Source organism: Bufo bufo, chromosome 5 (assembly GCF_905171765.1).
Source record: "Bufo bufo chromosome 5, aBufBuf1.1, whole genome shotgun sequence".
In the NCBI taxonomy this organism is placed as follows: domain Eukaryota; kingdom Metazoa; phylum Chordata; class Amphibia; order Anura; family Bufonidae; genus Bufo; species Bufo bufo.
This window is the reverse complement of record NC_053393.1, coordinates 439,987,695-440,006,925: the sequence shown is the minus strand read 5'-3', so window position 1 is coordinate 440,006,925 and position 19,231 is coordinate 439,987,695. Positions and strand designations below refer to the sequence as shown.

At 48.7% G+C, this 19,231-nt stretch overlaps 2 protein-coding genes across 2 annotated transcripts in view; one reads left to right on the top strand and one right to left on the bottom strand.

Moving 5' to 3' along the window:
• The window catches only part of HACL1 (2-hydroxyacyl-CoA lyase 1), a 42,293-nt gene extending 24,776 nt beyond the window's left edge, over positions 1-17,517 (bottom strand). Inside the window, exons 1-7 of the mRNA XM_040433563.1 lie at positions 17,388-17,517; positions 9,559-9,663; positions 5,063-5,103; positions 4,872-4,952; positions 3,696-3,768; positions 3,531-3,608; positions 518-612 (exon numbers count right to left, since the gene is read on the bottom strand). Coding sequence (XP_040289497.1) covers positions 518-612; positions 3,531-3,608; positions 3,696-3,768; positions 4,872-4,952; positions 5,063-5,103; positions 9,559-9,663; positions 17,388-17,447 — 533 coding nt within the window. The 5' untranslated portion in view covers positions 17,448-17,517. The remainder of the gene's footprint in view (positions 1-517; positions 613-3,530; positions 3,609-3,695; positions 3,769-4,871; positions 4,953-5,062; positions 5,104-9,558; positions 9,664-17,387) is intronic.
• Positions 17,518-17,629: 112 nt separating this feature from the next.
• Positions 17,630-19,231, top strand: part of BTD (biotinidase) — a 94,487-nt gene continuing 92,885 nt past the window's right edge. Inside the window, exon 1 of the mRNA XM_040433559.1 lies at positions 17,630-17,674. The gene's annotated coding sequence lies outside the window, so the exon portion shown is untranslated. The remainder of the gene's footprint in view (positions 17,675-19,231) is intronic.

Sequence of the window (19,231 nt, the reverse complement as noted above, 5' to 3'; positions counted from 1 at the left end):
CTCCCAATCCAGACCTCCATGGGTTAAAAAATTTGATTTCCATTTTTTTTTTGTGTGATTTTGTTGTCAGCACATTCAACTATGTAAAGAACAAAGTATTTCAGAAGAATATTTAATTAATTCAGATCTAGGATGTTATTTTTGTGTTCCCTTTATTTTTTTGAGCAGTGTATATATATATATATATATATACACACACACACACACACACTCCCACATCATGATGCTGCCACCATCATGCTTCACTATAGGAATGGTATTGGGCAGGTGATGAGAAGTGCCTGGTTTCCTCCAAACATGACCATTAGAAAAGAGGTCAAAAAGTTTAATCTTGGTTTCATCAGAGCAGAGAATCTACTTTGTCACAGCCTGAGAGTCACTTAAGTGATTTTTTTGAAAACGCCAGTCGGGCTTCACGTGTCTTTTACTAAGGTAAGGCTTACTTGTGGCCACTCTGCCATAGTTATTCACATACTACTGGCCATGTAGCATAAGCTTTATACCATAATGAACATACCTCAATGCACTTCTGTCAATCATTTTATTTACAAAGTCTCCAGGAATATCGATATAACAGGCACCAGGCCGGCCGTACATGCTAGTTCTCACAGCCTGGGAAAAGAAAAACATTCAAATGACTAACTGTTTGACACACTGATCTATTGTCATGTGAGCCTTTAGGCCGCAAATAAAGATTATATATATATATATATATATACATACATACACTGCGTGCAGAATTATTAGGCAAATGAGTATTTTGACCACATCATCCTCTTTATGCATGTTGTCTTACTCCAAGCTGTATAGGCTCGAAAGCCTACTACCAATTAAGCATATTAGGTGATGTGCATCTCTGTAATGAGAAGGGGTGTGGTCTAATGACATCAACACCCTATATTAGGTGTGCATAATTATTAGGCAACTTCCTTTCCTTTGGCAAAATGGGTCAAAAGAAGGACTTGACAGGCTCAGAAAAGTCAAAAATAGTGAGATATCTTGCAGAGGGATGCAGCACTCTTAAAATTGCAAAGCTTCTGAAGCGTGATCATCGAACAATCAAGCGTTTCATTCAAAATAGTCAACAGGGTCGCAAGAAGTGTGTGGAAAAACCAAGGCGCAAAATAACTGCCCATGAACTGAGAAAAGTCAAGCGTGCAGCTGCCAAGATGCCACTTGCCACCAGTTTGGCCATATTTCAGAGCTGCAACATCACTGGAGTGCCCAAAAGCACAAGGTGTGCAATACTCACAGACATGGCCAAGGTAAGAAAGGCTGAAAGACGACCACCACTGAACAAGACACACAAGCTGAAACGTCAAGACTGGGCCAAGAAATATCTCAAGACTGATTTTTCTAAGGTTTTATGGACTGATGAAATGAGAGTGAGTCTTGATGGGCCAGATGGATGGGCCCGTGGCTGGATTGGTAAAGGGCAGAGAGCTCCAGTCCGACTCAGACGCCAGCAAGGTGGAGTACTGGTTTGGGCTGGTATCATCAAAGATGAGCTTGTGGGGCCTTTTCGGGTTGAGGATGGAGTCAAGCTCAACTCCCAGTCCTACTGCCAGTTTCTGGAAGACACCTTCTTCAAGCAGTGGTACAGGAAGAAGTCTGCATCCTTCAAGAAAAACATGATTTTCATGCAGGACAATGCTCCATCAGACGCGTCCAAGTACTCCACAGCGTGGCTGGCAAGAAAGGGTATAAAAGAAGAAAATCTAATGACATGGCCTCCTTGTTCACCTGATCTGAACCCCATTGAGAACCTGTGGTCCATCATCAAATGTGAGATTTACAAGGAGGGAAAACAGTACACCTCTCTGAACAGTGTCTGGGAGGCTGTGGTTGCTGCTGCACGCAATGTTGATGGTGAACAGATCAAAACACTGACAGAATCCATGGATGGCAGGCTTTTGAGTGTCCTTGCAAAGAAAGGTGGCTATATTGGTCACTGATTTGTTTTTGTTTTGTTTTTGAATGTCAGAAATGTATATTTGTGAATGTTGAGATGTTATATTGGTTTCACTGGTAAAAATAAATAATTGAAATGGGTATATATTTGTTTTTTGTTAAGTTGCCTAATAATTATGCACAGTAATAGTCACCTGCACACACAGATATCCCCCTAAAATAGCTAAAACTAAAAACAAACTAAAAACTACTTCCAAAAATATTCAGCTTTGATATTAATGAGTTTTTTGGGTTCATTGAGAACATGGTTGTTGCTCAATAATAAAATTAATTCTCAAAAATACAACTTGCCTAATAATTCTGCACTCCCTGTAGAGCTGTACATGGTGCCTGCTCAGGGGCTCATGGTGCTACAGGTGTTGGGTTTCTGCTCTTTTAATCAGCAGACACCTGGAGCTAATGCTTGTGATCAGCGATAATGCCGATCACAGACATCTAACCCCTCAGAAGTCATGATTGGGGGAGCCATTCATTAGTTGTAGTAGCCTCAAACCTTCTAAAGGCTCCAAAGCTACAACAGCGATAGTTTCCATGGAGTCATTTGTGGCAGGACTCCATAGGAACATAGTGAATCTTCCACTCTTTTTTTAAAACATACAAAAAAAAAATATAATGTAAAAAATATGGTATTTCTGTAGTGACAAACAGGTCAGTTTTACCGCCTTAAAAACCCAAATCTATAAAACTATAGCAGAATTGTACTCCCGAACCCCCCCCCCCCCCCCCCCCCGCCCAATTTTACCTGATTTGGATTTTTTTTTTTTTATCTTCCCACTATATCATATGCAATATTAAATGGTGACATTAGAAAGTGCAACTTGTCCTGCAAAAAACAAGCCCTTATACAGCTAGGTGAACAGAAAAAAAAAAAGAATAAATAAAAATCACTGTCTGGAAGGGGTTAAAAGGTTTTTCCTGGGACTCCAATATTGATGATCTATCCTCAGGATTATCAATCAAGGAGGCTAAAAGTGGACTTCACCTGGTGCTGCCAGTGACAGTTCTTTATGTGATAATCCAATGATTGTTTAATTACCTGAAGAAGGGACCAGCTTTATCACTGTATATATGACAGCTGTCTGGTGTGAATACTTTAAGAAATATGGTGTTCAGAATTAGCACCATATTTATGATGCATCCGTTTGACATACAAGTCAAATAAAGTGGATGTAGGCAGCCTAATTCTTCAGAAATCCGGGGCATTTCAGTTTGCATTCAGCATTGCATGGGAGTGATTGATGCACACAGGCAGGGGGGTCCATACTGAAGTTTTACTATGGGGCCCTGTGAGATCTGTGTATGCCCTGGCTCCTAGTGATCTTGTAACAGACTTATGTTTATACACAGCAGCCAGTGTGTGGAGGCAGAACGAGACCCAATGATGAGACAGGGGGCGTGTCTCAGACTACCTCAGACTCCCTGTAGGCACCACAGCTAAACTGTAGTCACAGATCACAGCCCTTTCCTAATAGAGCCAACTAAAACAGCAATTATCAACAGGTTATGACTACCCGTAACACATACGGTACATTTTATCCTCTTCACTTTCAACAACATACCTTTTCAACCACAGATGGTATGGCTTCCAAGCTGGTAGGTCTAGCAGAAAACTTACTATATAGTCTACAGGTTTCAACCTAAAAATGAAGAAAGTCACATTACCATCTAAAATGAATAATATTATAATTAGAATAATCCCAAACAATGAAAAGGAATGCCGATACCTGAGGGAATTCTTGGAAAGCACCCATTGTCTCTTGGTTAGCATCAGAAGAACCTCCCAAGACAATAACTGGCCTAAAATAAAAATATAACACCATCATTCAAAAATACACCCTGGGGTCTGCAAGGTCCACTCCCACAGCTTTGGTTTAACCGAAGTGACAGTCGGGTGTGCGGCTCGATAGGTTTAGTACGGTACAGGATACCGTAACCAAAGGAAGGCTGAGCATTCTACAAGAAGGGACTGCTACAGTGGTTGCCCACTCCTTTTATACTGACGGCTTATTATCAGGATAGGTCGTCAATATCAGATAAGCGGGTAGTAGTTGCCAAAACTACACAGTGCCGTCCATTGTGTAGTGGTAACAGCTAGTAACTGCAGCGCTGCTCCCACTGAAGTGAATAGGAGCAGCATTACACAATGGATGGGGCTGTGTCGTTCCAGCGCTGGAGCCATTAACAAACAGCTGGGGTGCAGGGTGTAAGACCCCCACCGATCAGATATTAGTGGCCTATGCTGAGGACAGGCCATGCAATATAAAAGTGGATAATTCCTTGGTCAACAGTAGCAGCTTGACGTTTCTGGTACTTTGGATGAAAATTTTTATTTTATTTTTAAAAATAGCAAACTCTGCAGCACCAACCATTCTTTACCAAAAAAAAACTAAAAAACAAAAACAAAAAACACCTGACAATTAGGGCTCGTTCACACGAACGTATTTTGTGTTCCGCATACGGAACTATTCATTTCAATGGGTCTGCAAAAGATGTGGACAGCACTCTGTGCTGTCCGCATCCGTTGCTCCGTTCCGTGGCCCCACAAAAATTATGAGTCCTGTCCTATTCTTGTCCATTTTGCGGACAAGAATAGGCATTTCTTTAATGGGCCTCCTGTTCCGTTCCGCAAATTGTGGAAGGCACCCAAGCGGCTTCTGTTTTTTGCGGATTCGCAAATTGGCGGACCGCAAAAAAACCCAAAAAAAAACACACACGGATCGGTCATGTGAACGAGCCCTTAGCCAGTGATTGCATCTGCGTTGGAAGCTCAGTTAGGGGCCACCGCAGCAGGTTTTATTGCACGCTTTGTTATTTTGTGTGGTAGAATGCCAGATTACAGCTACAGGTCCACTTTAAGATGGTCACAAAATCACACAAGGGGCAGAAATGTAATTTCTTACCAGCAGTTCATATTTGAATTCGCCATGCCACCAAGAGCATGAATAAGGCCTGGCCCAGACACGACAAGGCACGCGGCAGGTCTGAAAGTGAAAAGGACTCTGCATTAATACTAACTACAATTTCCAATCCCATAGTCAAGTGTTGTCATTATATAAAATATAATTATATATACTCTGGATTTTCTGCTTACCTGCCTGTGAGGTATCCCACAGCGGAGGCAGCATAGCAAGCCTGAGGACAAAATAAAAAATTTTAAGAGGCTTTCCCACAATTAATACTTATCACTATCCAGTGGATAAGTGTCTTATTGGTAAGGTGTAGCCACCACAAACCCCTCCAATTAGGATTTGGACAGAAGGAGGGTAGAATCACATCCTGACTTCTATGAAAAATTGGAGACCACCTTAGGCTGAAAGGATGGAATCCGTCTAATAATCACCTTGTCCTCTAAAATGGTAGTATAGGGAGGGAAGGCAGAGAAAGCCTGAATTTCTCAAACCTGTCTAGCAAATGTTATAGCTAAAAGGAAGGCCATTTTGAAAGTAAGCATTTTAATAGAAATCTCAGTTAACGGTTCAAATGGCTTTTGAGATAGGGACGAAAGGACAGTATTTAAATCCCAGGGGGAGACAAGGGTCTTCAAGAAGGGTGAATTCTTGATGCTGCCTACAAGAATCTTTTATTCCATGGATGATCTGCTAATCTGGAATCAAAGAAATAACTTAAAGCAGCTACCTGGACTTTTAATGTAGATGCTTTAAGATTCCGGTCCAGCTCAGCTGATCTTTGGTATTTCAGGAGACTTAAAAGGGGTCTGTGTCCTAAGAAGTCTGATAAAAAAACATTCCAAACTTTGTTATATTTTCTTGAGGTAACCACCTTTCTACTCTTCAGCATAGTGGAGACTACTTTCGTGGATAATCCCCTTGTAGACCAAACTTCTTTCAAAATCCACACCGAAAGATGGAATATTTCTGGGCTGGGATAGACTAGCGGACCCTAGTAAAGAAGATCCTCCTTCAATGGAAGGGTCCACGGAGGCTCTACTGCCATCCTTAGCAGACTGGAGTACCAGGACCTCTTTGGCCACATTGGAGCCATCAGGATAACAGAGACCCCTCTCTTTCTATTTTCTTTAATACCTGGGGAATAAGGCAAAATAGAGGGAAGGCATATCCTAGTTCCTGACTCCAATCCTGTGCTAACCTGTCGATTGCTAACGGGCCGTCCAAATGGTTGAGGGAGAAGAACCTCTCTAATTTTCTGTTGGCTCTTGAAGCAAAAAGGTCCACTGTGGGAAGACCGTATCTCTGGACTAAATGTCTTTGTTTAGACACCAGTCTCCTTGTTTTAAAGGAGACTCAATTTAGGAAGTCTGCTATGACGTTCTCCTTCCCCCTTCAGATGCACTGCTGACAGAAAAAGCCTTCTCTCCTCTGCTATATAAAAGATCTTCTGGCATAGAGGTAAAAGGAAAGGGACTTTTGTTCCCCCTTGATGGTTTATGTAGGCCACTGCTGTAGAATTGTTGGAATAGAAGACAATCTTCCTGTGTTTTACCTCTGGTATAGCCAACTTTAGAGCCATCTCTACTGCCTTTAACTCCTTGAAATTGGAGGATGCTTTTCTCGTGTTCAAGTCCCATCTCCCCTGCCAGCACCTGTTCTGGGAGTGGGCCCCCCCAACCCCAAGGGCTGGCGTCTGTGACAATTATAGTTGGGTCTAGAAATGACCATGGAACCACTGCAGATAGATTCTCCGGAATTGTCCACCACAACAGGGAGAGTCTTGTTTTTGAAGAGAGGTGGAAACTCTGATCCAAGGAATAAGGGGAGCCGTCCCATGATTTTAGGATGTTTGCCTGAAGCTCTCTGGAGTGGATCTGTGCATAAGGTACTGCTGGAATCGCTGATGTCATCTGCCCGAGTGCCGCCATTGCTTCCCTGAAAGTACACTGGTAAGAAAGGAAGACTGACCATACTTGTTCCCTGGAAGCGGAAGAAAACTTCTTTGCAGACGGGAGTCCAGCTAAATTCTTAAGAAAATGCAAACTGGAGAAGAAATTGGGTATGATTTTTTCCAGTTTATTTTCCATCCTAGATTTTTCAAAGTAGAGCAGAGGAATTTTAGATCTTTTTCTAGCCTCTCTTTTGACTGAGACTATAAAAAAAAATCATCCAGACAGGGCACTATCGTAATTTCAGACAGTCTTACAAAAGCGGCTACTTCTGCTACTACTTTGGTAAAGACTCTGGAAGCCTGAGAAACCCAAAAGGGCAGTGCTCTGTATTGGAGATGCAGTAACTCTCCCTGGAACCAGACTGCTGTTCTTATTCAAAAATTTTGGGGAGGAAGCATGGATTGGAATATGGTAATATGCATCTTCCAGATACAAGCTTGCCATCCAGCAATCCTAGAAGAGGAGATCTAAAGTTGATTTTATAGTCTACATACAAAAATTTTTAGAGACCAGAGAGGTTTCATTTTTTTAGATTTAAAAATCACTGAATGTTTTATTTGGTTTCTTCACCAAAAATAGAGGGCAATAAAAGCCTTTGCCCCTCTCTGTTTTGGGTACCGGGCAAACTACCCCTTTTGTCCAAAAGGGAGAAAACTTCTAACTCCAAAGCATTTCTTCTTTCCGGACTTTTGGGACACGCTGTCTAGGCAACAAAATCTGGTGGATGAGAAAGGAATTTCAGCCGGAATCCATTTTCTATCACACTTAGGATCCATTTGTTCTGAGAAATGGACCTCCAGGCTAGAAGAAACTGAGACAGAGTCCCAAGCACGTCTAAGATAAACGTCTGCTTTTTTTATCTAAAGGATCTCCTAAGCAGCCTAAATCATCGAATGGTAGAGCCAAATTTATTTTTATATATTTTTTGGCTATGTTAACTACTGGGGCATCTACCGTGGGGGCTCTGTCCCAGACGCCTGCTACCGACTCCTCAAATGGACATTTTCTTTTTACAGAATTAGGAATGAAAAATTTTCTATCAGGATTTTTCCAGTCTTTTCTGATAAGGGCTTCCATATTGTTATGAACGGAGAAAACTATGACTTAGGGCCAGGACCCTCAAAAACCGGGTCAGCAATAGATTTAGGTTGTTTTATATCCTCTAATTGCATGATGGCTTTAACAGCTTTAAGTAAAGGCTCGGTATCTTCTGGTGGAAACAGAGCCCTCCCCGCTGAATCCTCATCTGAAGAGAAGAAATCATCCGATAAGGCCTGGCCAGATTCTCTATCCTCGTCCTCCCCAGAAAAATCTGAATCAGAGTCCTTATTATAGGTAGACCTTTCTGGAGACCTTGGGCGACTCCAACCTAGTGATTTCATAGAAGATTTAACTTCTGACCATACCAAGGCCATATTTCTAGATAAGCTGGTTATAGAAGAGTCTCGCAGATTATCTATACAAGCTTGACATAGTGGTTTAACATAAGAGGCTGCTAAAGCTACTCTACATCCTTACATCCTTCACATTCTTTATGTTTAGTCTTTCCAGATGATTTCTTTGGTGCTTTTGCTACCTACAACAATAAAGCAAAAATAACACACAAAATTAATTAGGAGAGGATAAATCTCACCAATAGTAGAGTCAAGCTTCCCCACTCCTCAGGACCAATACCAGGCTTGTGGGCCTCGAGGGCTCCAGGGGGGGAAGGGTCAGCGCGTCCTGCATCACCTGGTTCCGACATGCTGGTGGAAACCCAGATCCTGCACAGCACTGTGTGCACACTAGGATGGCTGCCTTCTCCTGCTGCCAATTTATCAAACGCGACTCGGCTCCTTTTAACCCCTAGCCCAAAAAACGCCTAATCCAATGCTCGAGGATGCCCACACCTCTTCCAGCCCGGCGCCCGGAAATGACATCAATGAGCCGGAAGGGGCCGTCCCGGCGCGCAGAACACAATAGAAGGGTGCGCCGCCATCAGCCACAGCGGTTCTCCAATGAGGCTTGGGAGGAGGCAGGAAGAGGAGCAGGCTCAGGCAGCAGGAGGACAGGAAACCTGAACTGAGGTGTGGTGGGGGTGCGAACCATTTTATCTCTTCAGGTTTCCTCTCCTGGATGGGAGGTCCTAGTCGCATGGGTGCCGTCATGGGTGAGGGGAAAACCCCTTGAAGTGCATTTACAAAAGCAGAGAAGCGCGTATTTGTACGGTATATTAAAAGCGCACTCACTTTTCAATGAGCTGGTAGCCTTACACACAAAACAATGGCAAAAGGCTAGCCGGGACTACAGATTTCAGTTTACAATGTTCGGCTTTGGTGGGGTCTTGGCAGACATATTAAAGGGGTTGTGCAGGCTGTATATATCGATGACCTATCGTCATTAATATCAGCCCGTCGTCTCAGAAGTGGAGTGTAATTACAAGTATTTGCTCCGTTCACTTGAATAGAGCGAGTACTTGTAATTACACTATGCCACCACTGCAAGAGGAAGCAGTGCTTATATGGAGCGACGCCTCCTCTTCAAACAGCTGATCGGCGATGGTGCAGGGTGTCAGACCCTTGCCGATCTGATGATGACCTATCCCGAGGACAGATCATCAATATATACAGCCTGCACAACCCCTTTAACTACCGTTATAAAGTGGGGAATCGCTGCGTTATCTATTGCCCAGCCCCAGTAGTGCGAGTTTCCTGAAGGTAGATGCTTGTGGACACAGGAGTACTTACCGCCTGCTCATTTCTCATGCCCACATACTTGATCCCAGCAACCTGAGCGGCGACGGCGACTTCAATGACAGGAATTCCAACTATACCAAACATATACTTCACATCCTGAAATACAGAAAATATCAGTAAGATCACCTAGAAGGCGATATATACTGTACTATAGGGATGACTTCTCCCGTAATGACTACTCCCAATCTCCACGTCTATACGCTCAGCTGAAAGGACATCGCTTCAGGTGGGTATAAATAACACTACTCCCACACTCAGGCTGGGAAAACACCAAGAAATACGCTCCTCCGGGCAGCATTATTTCCCAGCTGAACCTTGCGGCATTATAATGATTTATAAGGGTACGACCATATGGCAAGGTGCAGTCATACTGCGGTTAGTGAATGCAAGCAGCTGACCGCATGTGGCTACCACATGCATAATCATGCATTTAGGGGGTGTTTTTTTTTTTTTTTTTTTTGCTTTTGATCATTTATGGTCTGTTTCAACTCTTGTAAATTTTGGTGGGTCATGACTTCCTGAGTTCTGATTAACTTGAAATAGTTATACATGTGGTAAAATATGGTAAAGGGGTGGTCTCACTTCGGTAAGTGGCATTTATCATGTAGCCAAAGTTAATACAAGGCACTTACTAATGTATTGTGATTAGCCATATTGCCTCCTTTGCTGGCTGGATTCATTTTCCATCACATTTAGGGTCCATTCACACGTCCGTTTTTTCTTTCCTGATCTGTTCCGTTTTTTCTGGAACAGATCTGGACCAGATCTGGACCCATTCATTTTCAATGGGTCCTGGAAAAAAAAACGGACAGCACAATGTGTGCTGTCCGTTTCCGTTGTTCCGTTCCGCATGTCCGTTTAAATATAAAACATGTCCTATTCTTTTCCTGAAAAATCGGATCCTGGTAAAATACCAAGTCAATGGATCCGCAAAAAACGGATGACATACGGATGTCATTCCGTATGTCATCCGTTTTATACGGAATCCGTTCCTGGAAATTACATTTTTTTAAAAAAAAATTTAAAGAAATCCAAACAACTTTATTTGCTTATTGAAATTTATACATGTTTCCGTTTTTTGCGGATGACATACGGAAACATTTTCAGGAACAACGGATCCGCAAAAAACGGACAGAAAATCGGATTATAGAAAAATACTGACGTGTGAATGTAGCCTTACACTGCTCGTTTCCAAGGTTATGACCACCTGCAATCCAGCAATGGTGGACGTGCTTGCACACTAAAAGGAAAAAGTGCTGGCCTATCTGGCGGCCGGGATTGTGGGTGCGCACATAGGCATGCTCCCATCCCAGCCACTGCTGCAGCGCAGGTACGAAACAAGCTGGATTGCAGGGTGGTCACAAGCCGTGGAAACGAGCAGTGTATAATGCGAGGATCACAATACATTAGTAAGCGCCTTCTATTTACTTTGTCCATATGATCAATGCCATTTGCTGAAGTGAGACGACCCCTTTAAACATATACCTTAAGCAGCTGATCAACTGTATGGCCAATGTGTTGAACAGCCACAAGCGGGTGGGCATGTTTTGCGGGCGGTTGACCACATGTACAACGGGTGCAGTCATCACGAGTTGGAAAGTGCCAGGTCTGTCTCAGAAACCTAGTTGCCTGCAGCGTTCTGCTATCCGCCTGACGAAGCGGAGCAAAATAGATCCGTCCTGGCTCACAATGCAAGTCAATAGGGATGGTTCCGTTTGTCCGCCTCCAGAGTAGAATGGTGACTGAACAGAGGCAAACTGAGGCATTCTGAGCTAGTGTGAAAGTAGCCTAAGGCCTCATGCACACGAACATATTTCGTTTCCATGTCCATTCCGTTTTTTGTGGATGGGATGTGGTTACATTCATTTCAGTGGGTCTGTAAAAAAAAAAAAAAGAAAAAACAAAGTGCGGACATAACAGTGTACTGTCCGCATCCGTATGCCTGAAAAAAGGAGACTTTTGTATTACTTACCAGTAAAGTCTCTTTCTCGCTCTTCCTTGGGGGACACAGGAAACCATGGGTATAGCTCTGCTCCCTAGGAGGCGTGACACTAAGTGAAAGCTGTAAGCCCCTCCTCCATCAGCTATACCCTTCAGCCTGGAGAAGAGACTGCCAGTTGCGTGTCCAAGTAGTGAAAGATAACCACCAACCGGAAAAAAGAACTGTCGAGCCCCAACGGGGGCAACCAAGCCGGAACCACAACTGTAACCCAAATGAAGGGCGGGTGCTGTGTCCCCCAAGGAAGAGCGAGAAAGAGACTTTACTGGTAAGTAATACAAAAGTCTCCTTTTCTCGCCCATATTCCTTGGGGGACACAGGAAACCATGGGACGTTCCAGAGCAGTCCCAGAAGGGAGGGACCAGAACAAACTAGACCAACACCAGAGGCATCAATCAACTGCCGCCTGCAACACCAGACGGCCTAAAGCAGCGTCAGCCGACGCATGAGTATGCACCCTGTAGAACTTGGTGAAGGTGTGCAAGGAGGACCAAGTGGCCGCCTTGCAAATCTGCTCCGTAGAAGCCCGATTCCTCTGAGCCCAGGAAGCCCCGACCGCTCTAGTGGAGTGAGCGGTAACACCGAGGGGCGGAACCTTGCCCTTGGCGAGATAAGCCTCAGTAACAGCCATCTTGACAAAACGGGCGATAGCAACTTTGGATGCCGCCATCCCTCTGCGCGACCCCTCCGGAACCACAAAGAGCGAGTCAGTACGCCTGAAAGAGCTGGTTACACTAGGAAAGGTTCCAGATAGGAGAGTGCAGCCAATTCGGACACCCTCCGAAGAGAGGTGACGGCTACAAGGAAAATAACCTTGCAGGACAGAAGTCGCAAGGAAACTGTCCGCAGAGGCTCGAAAGGAGAAGCCTGGAGTGCTGAGAGAACCAGGTTCAGGTCCCAGGGCGGAACCGGAGGGCGGTACGGGGGAACCGCGTGAGCCACGCCCTGAAAGAAGGTCTTGACAGGACCAAGGGGGGCCAGTGGGCGCTGAAACAAAATGGACAGCGCAGACACCTGACCCTTCAAAGAACTAAGGCCCAGACCTTGGGCAAGTCCGCTCTGCAGGAAGGACAAAACGGTGGGGAGAGAAAAGCGGAGCGGAGGAATCCCCAGATCGGCACAGAACCCCAAATAGGTCCTCCAGGTCCTATAATAGATCCTAGAAGAGGACGGCTTACGGGCGCGGATCATGGTGCGGACGACGTCCGCAGAAAAACCCCTACGTGTCAGGACGGTGGTCTCAACAACCACGCCGTCAAACGTAGGGACCTTAAACGCGGGTGGAAGATTGGTCCCTGAGAGAGAAGATCTTCCCTGGCGGGCAGCGGCCAGGGCGCGTCTGCCAGGAGCAGCATGAGGTCGGCATACCAAGACCGGCGGGGCCAGTCCGGAGCGACCAGAATCACCGAGACGCCTTCCGCCGCGATCTTCCGAAGGACCTTGGGCAGGAGTGGGATGGGAGGGAATATGTATGGACGCGCGAAGCCTCGCCAAGGAAGAACGAGGGCGTCGGCTCCGCAGGCTCCCGGATCCCTGGCCCTGGACAGATAGGCGGGGACCTTGTGATTGAATTTGGAGGCCATGAGGTCCACGTCCGGTATGCCCCAAGGAAGGCAAATGGCCTCGAACACCTCCGGGTGAAGAGACCACTCGCCGGGGTCGACGGTGGTGCGACTGAGGAAGTCCGCCGCCCAATTGTCCACCCCTGGAATAAAAATTGCAGATAGGGCCGGGACGTGGGCTTCCGCCCAACGGAGAATGCTGGTGACCTCCCGCATTGCTGCGAGTGCCCCCCTGGTGGTTTATGTACGCCACGGCCGTGGCGTTGTCCGATTGCACACGAACTGGATGACCCTTCAGCAGATGAGTCCAGTGTCGCAGAGACAGAAGGGCCGCTCTCAGCTCCAGGACATTGATCGAGAGTTTGGACTCCGATGGAGACCAAATGCCCTGGACGGATCGGGGAGGAAACACGCCTCCCCAGCCCAAGAGACTGGCATCGGTTGTAACCACCAACCAGTTGAGCGGCAGAAAGGACCTGCCCAGAAGAGGGGACTGCAACCACCAGCGGAGAGATGACCGCACCGGAGGCGATAGATGGAATGGATGATCCAGAGACTCCGGCGATTTGTCCCAGGAGGAGAGGATCGCCCGTTGGAGAGGGCGGGAGTGAAACTGCGCAAATGGGATCGCCTCGAAGCAGGCAACCATCTGCCCCAAGACCCGCATGCAGAAGCGGAAGGACGGTCGACGGTGGAGAAGGAGACCCTGAATCGCCCGACGGAGGATCAGTCGTTTTTCCGAAGGAAGACGTACCTCCGCCGCTCCCGTGTCTAAAAGCATTCCCAGGAAGACCAGTTGTCTGGAGGGAGGAAGGGAGGACTTGGGGAAGTTGATGACCCAACCGAATCTCGCCAGAGTCTCTAGAGTGAGATCCACGCTGGCAACCGCTTGAGAAAGGGACGGAGCCTTGATGAGGATATCGTCCAAGTACGGTAGCAGAAAAACACCCCTGGAACGGAGTAAGGCCAAAACCGGGGCCAGGACCTTGGTGAACACCCGGGGGGCTGTTGCCAGCCCAACGGGAAGGGCGACAAACTGGAAGTGGAGGTCCCCCACGGCGAATCGGAGGAAGCGATGGTGACACCGGGCTACCGGAACATGGAGGTAGGCATCCTGTATATCGATGGAAGACATGAAATCTCCCTGCTCCAGGGAAGCCACCGCGGAACGGAGGGACTCCATCCGAAACAGTCGAAGGAGGAGAAAACGGTTGAGCTTTTTGAGGTCCAAAATGGGCCGCACCGAACCTCCCTTCTTGGGAACTACAAAGAGGTTCGAATAGAACCCTTGGAACCTTTCCTCTAGAGGAACGGGGGTAATCACCCCCCTGTCCAGTAAGGCTTGAACAGCCGCGGAGAACGCATCCGCGCTTTTCGGGTCCCGCGGGGGGCGGGAGCGAAAGAACCGATCTGGAGGGAAGGACGCAAATTCGATTTTGTATCCGGAGGACACAATTTCGAGAGCCCAGGCGTCGGAGACGTGAGCCATCCAGATGTCCCTGAAAAGGAGGAGCCGGCCCCCCACCCGGGTGGGTGGGGGCGCGCCTTCAGGCAGAGGACTGCTTTGCTGCGGGTGTGCGGGCAGCCTGCGGCCTGCGCCAGGAGGGCTGCGCCCGAAAAAACGGCTTCCTACGCTTATCGTGGGGAGGGGCCGAAGCGGCAGCTGCGGGGGGAGCCCCAGAGGTCCTGCGGGAGGACCGAAAACGAGACGCACCAGGGCGTCCGCGGGGGGCGCCCCTGGCTTGGGGTTGAGGAAGATGGGTGCTTTTACCACCCGTGGCCTCCGAAATAAGCTCGTCTAGGCGGACCCCGAAAAGGTGGGAACCCGCAAACGGTAGCCCCGCCAAGGAACGTTTGGAGGCAGCGTCCGCTTTCCAAACCTTCAGCCAGAGCTCCCTCCTGACGGAAACTGCCAGGGCGGAGGAGCGTGCAATAAGGGCTCCCGCATCAAGGGAGGCCTCACAAACAAAATTCCCGGCCCGAATAATAAGCTGGGCCAAGGAACGTAGGTCCTGGATGGGGACGTCCGAGTCCAACTCCTGTTCCAGCTGCGCACCCCAAGCAGAGATTGCTTTACCTGCCCAAGCAGAGGCAAAAACCGGTCTGAGAGCAGAACCAGAGGCAGCAAAAATGCCCTTGGAAAGGGTCTCCATGCGACGGTCCTCCGCTGACTGAAGAGAGGACCCGTCGGGAACAGGGATGGCCGTGTTCTTTGACAGACGGGCCACAGGGGGGTCCACCTTGGGTGGGGACGACCAGGTGGCCACGACATCGGCTGGAAAAGGATAGCAAATGTCCAGCTTCTTGGGATTGACAAAACGGGCGTCCGGGCGAGCCCAAGCCTTAGACACCACGGAGGAGAAATCAGAGTGGATTGGAAAGACTTTTGAGGCCTGCCTGGGTCTGATAAAGGAGACGCTAGCTGCGTCAGAGCTAGGGGGGTCATCTTGCACCTTAAAGGTGTCACGAATATCAGAGATGAGTTGACCCATCGCTGAGGCTAGCTTGGACGGCAGGGCCGAGTCCATTTCCAAATCTGAAACCGCCAATTCACCTTCAGAGAGCGAATCCTTTGGAGAGGAGAGGCCCGTCTGAGTGCGCACGCGTGGCGGGGAGAGGGAGGCATCCGAGGAGGAGGCTCGCTCTACTCTAAGACGCTTCTGAGAGTGCCTAGCTCGGGAGGGGTCACTAAGAAAGGGTGAACCCGCTGCAGCGGCAGAAGCGGTGGACCCGGAGGGCGCGACAGTAAGAGTGGCGTCCTGCGGGGTAGGCGGCCTGTCTATTAGGCGGCCTACGACATGAGTGAGGCTTTCCACGGCCTGGGACAGGGATCTAGCCCAGTCAGGCGGGTCAGAGGAAGCAGGGAGCGACACAGCGGGCGACTGAGGCTGCGGTGGAGCTCGGCATGCAGGACAGTGCGGATCAGACTGCCCCCGGGGAAAGGGTTCCCTACAAGCGGTACAGGCATGGTACCAAGGCTTGGCGGCTGCAGAAGGGTCTGACATGGTGGAAAAAATGTTGCACTTAAAGTGGGAGACCCCAGGGCAAAAGCGGAACGGGGATTACACCCAAGCAACAGTACTGGTGGCACGGAGGGGGTTAACAGTCCTACCAGACCCGGATGATGCAAGCGGCAGCAGCAAGGGGAGCAGACTGAAGGAGGCTGTGGAGGAGAGGCAGCAGCACGGAGATGAATAGCTTCAGGATCGGACGGCAGAGAGGATTCCACGCAGCACTATGAGATGTGGAGCCCGACGAACCCGGAAGTAGCGGAGCGCATGTAGGAAGCTCCGCCCCCCCCCCCCGCCGCGCTGAAGGAGAAGCAGAGCCGCGCGCGGCAAAATGATTTTAACCCCCGAGGTGGATGAAGTGCCGGCCAAGATGAAATGGCGCCGTTCGCGCCAAGTAAGCGGCCCCCTCCGCGCCTGGATGTGGCAGACGGCCTCCTGCCTACAGCCGTGCCCTGAAGGCAGAGTCCGTGCCCTGCCGCTAAATAAAGGACTTTGCCCAGACAAAGTCCCCCCCAAATGATACCCGGTAAGGTTGCCGGTCCGATATGCCCATGGGGGGGAGGGGGGGGGGGTGTAGAAGCGGTGGGAGGAAGGAAGGGGAGGCTAGAGCAGCCACTCTCATCATACGCTGTCTTCGCCCTCAATCCCTCCAGCAGGGTCGCCCCTTCAGCTACTGGCACCGCAGTGGCAGGAAGCCGGGGGAGGGACTTGGCGTGCGGGCGACCCTTGAGCTGGCGGGACGCAGGGGAGCGAGGCTGCCCTGGTCCACCTTGTCTTCTGTGGGGGAGGCGGCATTTATAGGTGTGGCTATTGTAATGCGTTTTTCCTGAAACCACTGCAATAGCAAGGCAAAAAAAACAAAAAACTGTGCTTACACAAATCAGAGCAAGACTATGGTGCAAAACGTACCTTTGCAAATATACCCTAAATGTTCATGTCCACCAGTCAATTATCATGATATTTATTGACTGGTGTGAAATGGGGGGGGGGTGTCTAGGCTTGAACTTTTTGCACGAGGACACCGAGTCTCTGAATGCAGTTCTCTGACCAGCTGTAATGTGAACAGGAGCAATAAAGGGCATAACATGAGAAACCTCTCAATATCACTGAATCAGAAGTGGAACTACAGGTCTCAGCATGCACAGTCTACATCTGTCATATACAGACAAGAAGCGTTATGGACTCCAAGAAGTCTCTGCTTCGCAAGAAGTTCTGCAGCAGCGCTGAACACTCTGTAACGGATCTTACTTGTGCAACCAGAGCCTCAGCAATGATCTGCGCCCCGGTAACGGGCTCCTGAGACGCCATACCCTCCGTGTGCGCCCCGCTGTGCCGCTCTCTTCCGTGCGCCGCCACCGCGAGACGTCAAATCAGCTTCACCCCGCCCACACCACGCCCCCTAGTGACAGCTAGAGCGAAAGCGGGGCGGGGCATACACCTCTGTACCAATCGGACGCAAGGTACAGTACGGTTCCGTCGTGAACCAGCAGGGGGCGTAGACGGTACAGAGTCCACACAGGAGATCCGTGTCAGGGGTGAGTGGTGTTCGGGCTGATATGGTGTGGATTATGCAGGGCTCAGGTTTACATGTTGGGTGTAATAGTAATGGCTCCCAGTGCTTCTGGTGACCAGAGGATGGTGCTGTTACTGCTGTAGTCCCTTGTGTCCAGTGGAAGCTTTTTTCCAATCCAGTCTATACAATACCAGGTAGTAAGGGTCAGTTCACACTGGTTCTTTGCTGCAGACATTTTTCACAGCAAATATAACTAAATAAATCTTCAGGAACTCCTTAGGGCCCGTTCACACTGTGGATTTGGCTGTCAAAATCTTATGCATATAACACTGCAGAAACCGTGTGGTGGGTGTCCGCACACCACGTCAGCGGCCCCCAGAGCAAATAGCTTGGGGGACACCTAGTGGCCCAGTCACTGTCATGTTAAAGTGAAGGTCTAATGGTTTGGTCCATATGGCTATGTATTCTATAGGGCTGGTGTGGTGTCTCCCCCCTTTTTCGTATACTCTCCCCCTTTAGATGCCGGCAGTGGAGGAGGTGTGCCAGTGTCCGGAGCCAGGGACCGTTCCCGCCAGGTGCTTCGCCGTCCTCTAGCTGCCGGGGAGCGCAGTGCTTCCGTCCTAGTGTCAGAGGTGAGCGGTAGCAGAGAGAGGGATCCTGAGCTGGGCGTACAGCATCCGATGCCCCCCCCCCCCCATCGTCTTCAGCGATGTGTCAGTGGGTGGAGGATCTGAAGTCGGTTCAGCAGTTGCGCAGAAAATCAAAAAGGAGTTAGATGCTGGTGGGATCGCTGGCCCCTTTTGATTGCCCTCCTTTTGTTAATTTTCGTTTGTCTCCTTTGGGCATTGTTCCCGAAAAGGATTCTGGTGATTCCAGGTAGATCCATCATCTGTCATACCCAGATAAGAGTTCCCTTAATGACGAGGTGGTCACACCTGAAGCTTCGGTAGAATCCGCTTCGTTTGATCAGGCATTGGTTTGGTGACGTCAGTTTGGGCAGGGAGCTTTATTGGCCAAGGCCGATATAAAATCAGCTTTCAGATTGTTGCCAGTGAATCCTACTGGTTTTAACTCTTTAGGTCAGGGGTGGGGAACCTCCGGCCCGAGGGCCGTATGCGGCCCACGGTATCATTTCATGTGGCCCCCGGCCCCCTGCCAGAACATAATGTGAAAATGCTTATGACCCCTTCCATTATGGAAGCGGTCATTAGCATACGGTAGGCACAGGAAGGTGAGAACAGCACTGCACTGGCTGTCCTCACCTTCCCTGGTCTTCTTTCAGCCCCACACTGTGTCCTGACACATCCAGCGTCAGGACGCAGTGCACGTAGACGTGCACTATGACCTTACGCTGTGCGGTGTGAGGTGACAATATAGTGCGGCAGGAAGAAGAACAGGGAGGGTAAGTGAATCTGCCAAGAGGCAGAGCCGTACGGAGCTGGAGAGGTAAGTTTATTTGTTTATCTTAAATACAGTATCTGATCTGATGTCTGATTGGGGCTGATCTGAGGCTAAAGGAGGGTGGGGAGGGTCTGATGGGGGTCTGATCTGAGGCTTGGGAGGGTCTGATCTGAGGCTG